Source organism: Lipophrys pholis (assembly GCF_963383615.2).
Source record: "Lipophrys pholis genome assembly, chromosome: 6".
NCBI classification, from domain to species: domain Eukaryota; kingdom Metazoa; phylum Chordata; class Actinopteri; order Blenniiformes; family Blenniidae; genus Lipophrys; species Lipophrys pholis.
This window is the reverse complement of record NC_137629.1, coordinates 30,017,788-30,028,618: the sequence shown is the minus strand read 5'-3', so window position 1 is coordinate 30,028,618 and position 10,831 is coordinate 30,017,788. Positions and strand designations below refer to the sequence as shown.

Genomic DNA, 10,831 nt, shown 5'->3' with positions numbered 1-10,831 from the left:
TGCAGCAGTATCAGAATACAAGGTAGACTTTGCCTGGAAGGAGGTTTTCGGGGGATTTTTCTCAGTTCTCACGTCCACGCCCTCGTCCCGTCTGGACGCCGTGCTCGCGCCTCCAAAACTCGTCACAGCGCCGATCCGCCGGCGCTCCTCTGGGTTTGCATAGGGCATGTACATGTATGTACAACATAAACCGACCGTATGAAGTCTCACAACATTTTCAGAGGTAATACCCTCCGTCTCTGCCAGACGCTTGAAAGCAGTATATATGAACTTGTTTGTCACAATAAATGTCATAATACAGGTTTTAAATAAAGAGCCATTGCAGTACTGACAATCACAGCGAGCCCGCCTGTGGGGGAGCGGAACACTTGGAGTGTTTTTTTTGTTTGTTTGTTTGTTTGTTTGTTTGTTTGTTTGCATGTTTTCCAGCAGCTTCCCTCCTGTTGTGTGTCTTTTCCATGCAGTGCTCAGGAGACGGAAAGCTGCTGACTTTCCATTTGATGGCCCCTCCTGCAGGACTGAGCCGTCAATCACGCGGCTCCGCAGCCACTTAAAGAGGAGAGGAGGGACGAGGAGGAGCCGCGGCGGCAGAAACTCGGGTGTCGGAGGATGAGCCGAGTCGCCCGCCGTGCTGCAAGCAGACATCGATTGGTAATGTTTCAGTTTGTGAGCGGGCAGGATGCCGGCGGCGGGGAGTGGCTCGGGCTGGAGCCGGCCCCCCCGGTGCAGCTAATGGCTCTTGTCCTTGACGATGGACGTCTCTGCGTCGGTCTCGGGCGAAGCCAGGGGAGGGAGCTTCTCGTGGGGCTCCTCTTTGGGGGAGGGGCTCTTCTCCGCCGGGACAGGGATGCCCGGCTTGGTGGGTGAGGGGCTCTTCTCCGCCGGGACAGGGATGCCCGGCTTGGTGGGTGAGGGGCTCTTCTCCGCCGGGACAGGGATGCCCGGCTTGGCATCGTCCGGTGTGTGCTCGTTGGGGATGAGCGGAGCCGTGGTTTTCTGTGGGCAGAGGACAGTGTGCTGAAAAGATGCAGTGAGAGCCACCGAGTGAATCAGACTCTTTAAAGAGAACAAATAACACCATTTTAACATTTCTAACACCAGAGTGTCACTACATGCAGATTTAAATACTAAAGCCACACTGACGTTAAATTAAATCTTAGGTTGTAAGACACTGCATCTGCTGCCATTTCTCATTATAACACCCTGAGCTGATCAAACAAGATCTGGATGAAGCTATAAATGTGGTGGAAATACAACAAAGCATCACATTTGCAAGGCAATGAGGAGAGGACACAGTTTAACCAGTGACCACATACATGTGACAACCAATTATTAGTTTTATTCCAATGGAATGATAAAGAAATAACAATAATTCCACCTTTAAATTAGCTTATGATAAAAATTACTACTGTGTTTTCAAATACTGAATCTATAAATAAATATCCTCTTTGCGTATCATTTTCTCTCCCCTGCGTTATCAGTGCACAGAACCCAACAACAGGGGTGTTACTGTGAAATGTGTGATCCGCCAGAGTGTGTGACCTGCAGTGTCTGTGGTGTCAAAACGTATGAAACACTAAAGTTTATCGAGACGGTTTCGCTTTTGGAATCTTCTTATACACAGTCAAAACATTTTTTTAAACCATTAAGACGACATTCCTCAGATTCACAGCTCTTTGATTTTTACCTCGGAGTATTAATTCTTGATTACAAATTAAAGAAAACTCTTAAAACTGGACAAACCAGGGAACTAAAATATCTTTTCAATCAATACATCACATACCACACAGACCACTTCTATTCAAAAGCAATAGTAGTATCATCGACTTTTTGGGTAAACCCACAAATAATTTCATTATTCTTGTTGTTATTTCATAGATCACACTGCCTATTCCAAAGCTGCCCTCTGGTGGCCACAGTAATTATGGCAGGATCAAAACAGAAAATGAGGCAAATTGTAATTAATTCAACCAAAGGAAAGTAGGTGAAAGAAGAAACAATCGTAAATGTTTTTTGTCAGTATTAATGCTTGCAAACAAATAGTTGGAGTGAAATTAAGATTTACATAGAAACAAAATGCAATCGACTGTACAGCTTGTGTGTGTAGGCAGCCAGGCACAAAATGGCTCTGCTCGTTTTTTTCACCGCCTGCCACTGGTTTCCTGTTTTATGTCTGCTCTGCATCCATATTCTCGCGTGCGTGTGAGTGAGTGCGTGTGCTCACCGTGGTCTGTGGCTCCGGGTTGCTAGAGGAGGAGGAGGAGGTGGCGGAGGAGGAGGGGGGGGGAGCGGTGCCGGCTGCAAGAACGGCCGAATCCTCCCGCATCAGTCCTCTTCTGTCCAGGACGCTGGAGGGAGAGACGAGACGGGCCATCAGTCACCGACTGCGTCCGACTCGTTACTCACCAAGAACGAGGCGGCGGACAGAGAAGACGGATCTATAAAAGTGTGATCTGTCACGGGCATCGACAGGAAGCTCACAGACAACACACAGAGAGGCCGAGACATGAAATACAACCTGGAGCAAAAAGATTCTACTCGTTGACCAAGCCTGCATGAAGCTGCTGTTCGTGGCATCAAAAGTGCATTTTACTAACAGTCACATGGGAAATCATACACATGATGCACACAGAACCGTTGAGAGGAGATCAAGTCCATATATTTCAGTTACTTTCACATATTTTCTCTAGTAAAGTGACAATATTTCAGCTGTAATCCAATCAGATGTGTGTAGTATTTACACAGATATTAAAATATTCAGCTGCAGTTCATCCAGACTGAGCTCCGATGGTGTTTGGCCTTGTAGAAGTGGAGGCATAAATGCAAGCAGAAGATTAAAGAGATTGTGATCCAATTAGTGGCGAATAAATGAAACGACGCACAGACGACAGAGAGGCTCCTCTGCAGCGGCGTGCAGGTGTAACAGCGTGCAACCGTTTTGGAAAAACAAACTCCGAAGTTTAACGGCTCATGCGGAGGTCGTTGTGAGGCGTTCAGGTACACGCTGCGCTTTTCACTGACCATTTTTAGGAGATCATTTTATATATTTGTATATGTTGCTGGTTGGTCTTCAGGATTTTCTCTCGTACGAGGAGCTCAAGGTGAACGGTTTAATATGTTGTGTGACTCCTCCAATTAGAAATCACCTCCAGTGGCAAGAAACGTTGGGCGCAAATGGGGCTTTTATCTCTGTTCCCTGCAAACCCAGTAGGTGACACGCAGTAATTTGCGAATCCCCCCACGCAGCACATCAGAGGCGGTGTGTGCCGGTTACCTCGGGTATGCGGGCCCACACAGGACCTCGCAGCAGTTTTTGATGATGTTCTTGTGACTGTAGGGGTTCTGCACTCTGTTCTTCCCCGACCACGATCCTTTAATCTGAGCAGAGAGGAGGAGAAAAAAAAAGAAAAAAAACTGTCACACCATCAACTAACATCCATGCAAACCTCTCGGTTCCCCCTTTCATATATTTCCCCCCCCCCCACTCCGACACCATATTCAAGAGCACAGCTCCATCTTCAGACGCGATTCCCCCGGGCTCAGGTTTGACCTACTAAAATCTGTCTTGTCAGGATTTAATGATTCCTGGTTTAATGGGAACTCTGCGTGCCGGGCGGAGCAACAAGGAGGCTGAAACCACTTTAGTAATTCACTGAAAAATCGGAGAATTCATACAACCCAACCATTGATGGAGTCTTTTCTCACTGCAGAGCAGGAGCCACGGCTCAGCGCTCAGCTTTCCTCGTTTCTTTCCTTTTTTTTAGTGGCTTCAAGGGCGGAGGAATCACCCGAACTATCCTCACTGTATGAAATCATCGCTGCAGAATAATACTAATGCAAACACTAAATCAAACTTAAATATCCAAAACCCACAGTTGATTTGTGTTTATTTCTATTCTCTCCATTTATGTGTGGAGTTTGCACATTTTCACCTGCGCCTGCGAATGTTTCAGTCTGGGATTTCCTCCCACAGTGCAAAAATATGCTTTTTTTAAATTTGAATTATTATGGTCTGTAATGAGTATGTGCGGGTTTTTGTCTCACGTACCGCAAATGCAGGATGAAGATTGATTGGACGCCAGAATTACAGCAAGATTGTTCCGATACAATATAATCTAGTGAATTTTTCCTTCGTCTTCACACTTTTGTTCTTTATTCCCACTGTGCTGATTTTCTGTTTACGCTTTCATTTCTTAATTAATTGCTGCTTTGTGATTCACTCCGTTTTGCTATACGTTCGTATTTTCACAGTCTGAATGTGTCTGTGTGAACGGCTTTCAGTCCAACTCTCAGTCCAGCGGTGAATTTAACAAGCGTGCGCCTGCTGCCTCCCTGCACAGTTTTTAACCCCCCCCCCCCCCCCCCTTCGCCGTTGTTAGTGAGGAGGCGTTTGACGCTGCGAGCAGCCAGAAAGCGATAACTGTAGACGCTGCTGCACCTCCTCCGCATGTTTTCTGGGTTAAAATGAAGACGAGTTACAATTAATTACTAATTTCACACATTTTATTCATTTATTTATTTATTACTACCTTTCCTCATCACGCTTTATACATCCCTCTGTGGGAATATTAGATTTATTTTGACACCCATACACTATTATAATTGTGCAAAATGCATTTATCGCCATAGATTTTATTTTATTTTTGATACATACTTTGGTACGACCAATGCAATAATCTTGCCAAGCATTGGGAGAACAATGATTTGGAATAAATACAAACATTCAAGTAGATTATGTCAATGTCTGTGGTTCGTTCTTTGAAATAACAGTGCTCTTTCTCCTGCCCATAATTTACACTGTGACTTCAAAAGAAATAGAGCGTCACCCGATTGACCAAATATGTTGAAATACATGGAATGGTAGTTTAATCCTCACAGTCCAGTCAGTCTTTTGTCATGTGTATACATGTAATGTGGTATTCTTTGTATTTATATGTTTAGATTCGAAGGAAGACACTTGTTTCAGCAGCCAGTAGTGCAGCATGTGTGATTCACACGGTACACGTTAGTCCAAGTTGATAATTGAAATCAATTCATCTGTTCTTGCAAGAAAGCAGCATTGAGGTTTTCTATTGGATGAATGACGAGGAAACAACTCAAGTTCAGGACGAGTCAGACGATCGGCACACTTGTAAAGATGCTTAAACAGTAATGCAGTGTGTGGTGGATGTACACACATGTTAGGATAAGCTAAAAACTCTAATTATATTCTGGGTAAAAAAGAAAAAAAGAAAATGACCTGACCAGTCTGAAACAGGAAGTCTTTTTGAATTCATCTATTATGGATGTAACTCGATCACTGCAGCTCTCTTGGTTGCTTTAGATCCTTTCACTCTGAACCCTCTTCACAGAGGTTTACACAATGAAGACCATAAGGGGGAACAAGGAGAGATAATTTGTGTTCAAATGTAAGCTGAAAAAGCCTTCCACCCATTACTTTACATCGCCGACTGTAACATAGTCTTAGCTATCTGAAAACATGCTGTTAAAAATAAGAGTGAAAGTTTGATTCAGGTGCATCTATAATTGATAAAATGACTCCGGTCTGCAGTTTGCACTGACTGACCCTCCTGCCAGACTGAAGAAAGATTTTTCTTTTTTTTTTTCCCAGAGTGTTGTAGATGTAGGTCAGCAGTTCGCCTCGGCGCTGCGTTCCTTTGTGAGTCTCCTCCAACGCTCAAGGTCCCTCCAACGACACTGATTCCCCCTCCTCCTCCTCCTCCTCCGCCTCCTCCCCACCCTCTCATCCACAGCTTGTTTTCTGGCGGCGTGCCCGACCCCTGCAGGTATCGATGCATCTATTATTAGGCCAATCGCAGATGTTGAAACATCCAGGCTGACAGCCATTGTTTCAACTCCTGGAGCATCGTGCACATTGCAGAGCTCCACTCAATGAGGAGGGGGAAAAATGAGGACAGTCATCCCACAGGAAAGGGTAAAAAAAAAAAAGAAAGAAAAAAAAAAGGGGGGGGGGGATTATAAATTAATCATTACTACAAAGTACGAGTGCACTCTCTTGCTTTCAGGCATCTAGAACCTCCCACCAGCATCTTCAGGGCCGCTGCTGCTTCTCGTCAGAGACTCTGCATTAGGACGAGTCCTAACAAAGCCTCTGATGAGGTATACAAGCAGTTAAAGCCCGTATATACACACACCCAGCAGCCCGCAGCCGACTCCCCGCGTGGATTCATCCGCCTGCATCACCACCGCTCATCAGACGATTCACTTCAACCACAACAATGGGCCACATGTTTCATGGAACACGGGCTTCACACAGATTCAGTGGGATTATAATGTCAGAAGTAGTAAAAACGCAGAACTGATCAGGGTTTCTTGGTGTGCATTAATCATTTGTAGGATAATTTGTCTCTGTGCAAAATTAATGAAGACAGAATGAGTGATAATAATCCAAACATTCATCGAATGTGGTTGAAATCAGCCTTTGTCAGCCTGATGGACCATCATTTTCTGAAATGTTTCCATGTGAATTATATCCTTTTTCTTTGCTTCCCTCCTTTTTATCAAATATTGATTAATGTTAGTACAACTTTATGCTATATATATATTTTTAGATGTTCTTGCAGTATTTCTATTGTCTAATTTTAAGCTTTCTAGAAGCAACAAAACGCCTCTTTCTTCCACGTGCTATTTCCAGTCCCTCAATCAGCACAGACTCACGTTTTTTTTGGCCTCAAAGTCTCCAAACGGGGTGAAAAATTAAACGTAAAATGTTTGGTGGATAGTGTTTCATGTGAAGTTTGATCTGAAGAAGGAAACAAACAGTCCGTGTTTGTCTGGGCTCCAGCTGAGAGACGCTTTCTCCTTCCGACACGTTCGGTGTTTGCTTCCCTTTCGTTTACAATATAATAACCCTGTTTAACAAGCGACGGTTTACCAGCACTGTGTCCTTCAGCGCCGAGCCGGGGCGGTGCCGTTGTCAGGGAAACGGCGCTGCGGTCCTAAAATTGGTAACGTTTACGTCGCATGTTTATTTCTGTAGCCGCGGGAAGTCAGACAGTATTCACTGACAAACTCTGTACTTTTTCATAAGACAATAAATGGGAGATGAGGCTCCGACCAAACACACACCACTGCTGAACGTGTGAGGATTTTATTTTTAATTTTTAATCCTTTCATCTGGATTTAGAAGATTTCCATCCATCATTTTGTGTTTATTAGTCCTCACTGGCGTCTTGAGTGTTTGCTGAATACTTGATGGTCCATCAACTTTCATTAATAAAGTTTCCCTCTTGAGATCAAACTGATTAAATCATAAAGAGAAAACATCAGCAATAACTTCTTATTCAGGCCTGCATGATAGTGCAGTGGTTCGTACTACTACGTTTCCAAAGGGAGTTTGCATATTTTGCATGCGTGGGTTTTCTCCCAATCCCAAAGCACCTGTTAGTTTTGGGTGTAAAGGTTAACTGGCGACTCTAGTTTGCACACAGATGTGAATCTAAGTGTGTCAGTCTCTCTGTGTTTGTCCTGCGATGGACTGACGACCTGTGTAGGGTTTGCCTCTGAACAAACTCCAGCGAGCTACGACCCTGACCCCGAGAGAACCGTACGGCAGACCGGTGGAAGTTCACAAACAGGAAACCTAAATAAGTGAACACACCTCAGTTTAAGAGCTGCTTTGAGTCGAAAATCACCTTAAGGGGAAAATATTCACCTTCTAAGATGTAATCAGGCCTATTTCCCAGAAGAAAATCTAACATTTTTCTCCGATCAGGGTGGTATAGAGGGGCCGAAGCTTCTTCAGTTGCATCTGGATTTTGCTCTCGGGTCACCCAGGTTAGGCCAGTTTGAAGGTTTCAGTCGTGATCACGATCACGTGGGTTAGCAGGCTTTTTTTTTGAAGTTTTGTTCGCATTTGTTTCCTGGTTTCCGAAAATAAACGCACACAACATGGTTGGGTCTGCGTGTTAAACATGAACTCACGTCCTCGTTGGTGGTCTGGTTGAGCGAGATCAGGTAGGTGTGGAAGCCGGTCAGTCCCACCACCGACCACAGGGTGAAGAAACACACCAGCACCTCCAGCACAGTGAGAGCCAGTTAAGAAAACAGCAACAGATGTTTTCCGCCCGACTGCGGCTCGCTGAGCAAACACAAAGCGACCGGTGACGGAACAAAATTATGTAACCTGATTAAAGTCAGAGATCATCGGTTCGGGGGGGGTGGGGGGGGCGGAGTTGAGTGTAGAGACAGAGAGGTTTTACATTAAAGTGGAAATCATACTGGAAATAAATCCATAAAATGTCATAATGCCAGAGCACACAGTCATTACGGTGAGTAGTTGTAGCCAAGACTGTAAATAGTGGCGAACACATGCTCTCGCAGTTCTCAGCTAATTATCGGAAGGCCCTCCGTCACTGAACAGCAACACATTTAAAATGAGTTGAGACGCATTTTCATATTTATATCTATATTAGAAAGTGCAAGAAACAATCCATTAGTTAGTCACGCTGCAGTTTTTGTAGCTCTGCTTTGAAAAGTGAACACTAGTGAGTACTTATCAGGCGATTGTTTACAAAGTCTTTGTGAGCAAACAGTAATTGGTATGTGTGGGGCCTTTAGCGGGACTGCTGCAAGCTCGCTGAATTTAACATTTTGTCAGGCGAATATGCAACATGTCGGCAAACTCCAGGCGAAGTTTATGCAAAGTGGTAATCAAAGTGTGAATCCCACTGAAAATTGTCACGAATCAGCATATTTTTTTTTGCCAGATTAATGTGTTTTAAAATAGTCCACCGAGATAGAGGTTCGCGCGAACACTCACACACCTCTGACTCCAGATGCTTTATTACTTTTCTAATCTGATTAATATTTCCAGGAATTTACGAAAACATGTCTTATGGAGTAACTCAACATCACATTGTATAGTAATACATTTATCTACCTCTTCTTCTTGTGTTGTAGGGTTGAGCTACAATAATGTAAAAAATATATATAACAGGTGACATAATTCATATACATCCCTATACCTGTAAGCATTTTCTCCAATAGTATTGAAATCAAATACGTATATTTAAATTATTCAGCTTGTACTTGCTGCAACTACAACACACTGCCCCGACAGTAATGCTTCAGTGTTTTGGTTTGAGAACTTAATCTTAATTTTTATAAAAACTGAAAATTATTTTTTTGAGCAGCAGTTTTAAGTCCATGTAACGAGATCCAGCCTCAGTATTTATTATTATTATTATTTTTTTTAATAACAGTGTTCAAGTTTTAAAGGATATGTTCCAGGTGTTTCCTTCAAAGTGTTCAGAAAGCCATCACCCACTGAGCCTGTGGACGGTAAAAACAGAGAGAAGGAGAGTTTTACTCATCAAAAAAAAAAAACGACAATTCTTATGAGAAACACGTCATGGAGGCAACAAGCCTCGGTGTGATAATCCCGGATTACTCACGCATGACCACGTGGACGATGTCGAAGGTGAAGATGTAGATGGTGAGCAGGGACAGCGACAGCGTGAACAGGTAGAAGTATCGGTAGTTCCTCTTCCCCACACAGTTTCCCACCCACGGACAGTGGTGGTCGAAGCGGTCTGTGTTAAAAAAGGAGAAAAGGATAAATAAAAGTGTGCGAAATAGGCGGGAATCAAACGACGTGGGGAATCAAAAGAGTGTTAAAAATACACCGGTTTCAGCTCTTTGAGTCACACACAGATTTGAGCATCGGCGTCTGTGAGCCTAAATATAGCCGCCGCCGCCGCCTCCTCCTCTTCCGTCACCTGGAGCCGAGCCAGACGGAAGCAGGGTGAGGGTCAGACGGACAGCGCGAGGTAAACAACTCCCGCACACTGCGGATGGAGTTTCACAACAATATACAGTAAACATCACGGCGGGAACAGGAGACGAGCTCCGGGGTTCAGTTTCTGTTTGCAGGAAAGAAATACACATTTTCTGCTTACGCACTCTTGGTTTTTTTTTTTTACAGCGAGAAAGTCTGAAAACATCCGTTTTATATGAACCAGTGACTTCTGTCATTTGACGTGCTCAAAGCCCATTGATACTTTTTATTCCCCGGAGTTATTTTTTACTATCTAATGGCTCATTAGCACATTTCAGCATATCAATTCATCTAAGAATGTGAGTGTATCACTTTAAAACCTGGAGCATTGAGTATATGCTTCCCCCACTTTATCTTTTCCAACCATGTAAATCAAGAAGCCTTTAAAGGGTCTTAAAAACAGCAGCATCATCTGAAAACACGTCATCTCACGCCGTGTTCACAATCTGCAGTTGTTGGTTTTTTTTTTTTTAGATCAATTCTTCTGTGATTGTTTTCATTTTGCAATTTGTTTGAACAAAGAATTAGAACGTTGCCACCGCAGGAGACTCAGTCGGAACGCAGCATGAGCCAAATGACCTGTTAATGTTCATAATAGACTAAAAGTTTGAAGGTTCTGAATCCCGTCCATCAACACTCGACATGACTTCTGTGCATCTACAAGGTTAAAGTGATAATAGCCACATTATTGGAGTGTAAACCATCAAAAACAGCTTAACTGTGTAGAAAATGAGCATCGTTTCCCAAGTGAACTGATTTTAATGATAATAACATTGTGTGTCTGTAACAGGGTCGAGGTTAAAGCAGCTGTGAGTCACAGAAATGTGTTTTAGCATTGATTTATATTATGATGACATAAATAACGTTATGTTCATTTGTTTGGTTATTTTTACCTGTATCAAATAATGACACTGTAATTTCTTTGTATTGAATCATTAGCACAAGATTTGTATGCCGTGCAATTGACAGGTTTTACAATGTTAGAGAGCAGTTGGTTACATGTACAGCTGAAAAAAAAACCCTGCAGCACTT

General features: G+C 43.4%; 1 protein-coding gene across 2 annotated transcripts in view; it reads right to left on the bottom strand.

Annotated features, from left to right (window-relative positions):
- Nucleotides 1-416: 416 nt before the first annotated feature.
- Nucleotides 417-10,831, bottom strand: part of zdhhc9 (zDHHC palmitoyltransferase 9) — a 30,905-nt gene continuing 20,490 nt past the window's right edge. For both annotated transcript variants that reach the window (XM_080466338.1, XM_080466337.1), the window contains exons 5-10: nucleotides 9,417-9,554; nucleotides 9,246-9,294; nucleotides 7,945-8,047; nucleotides 3,275-3,378; nucleotides 2,225-2,348; nucleotides 417-996 (exon numbers count right to left, since the gene is read on the bottom strand). In XM_080466338.1, the coding sequence (XP_080322464.1) occupies nucleotides 730-996; nucleotides 2,225-2,348; nucleotides 3,275-3,378; nucleotides 7,945-8,047; nucleotides 9,246-9,294; nucleotides 9,417-9,554 (785 nt within the window). In that variant the 3' untranslated portion in view covers nucleotides 417-729. The remainder of the gene's footprint in view (nucleotides 997-2,224; nucleotides 2,349-3,274; nucleotides 3,379-7,944; nucleotides 8,048-9,245; nucleotides 9,295-9,416; nucleotides 9,555-10,831) is intronic.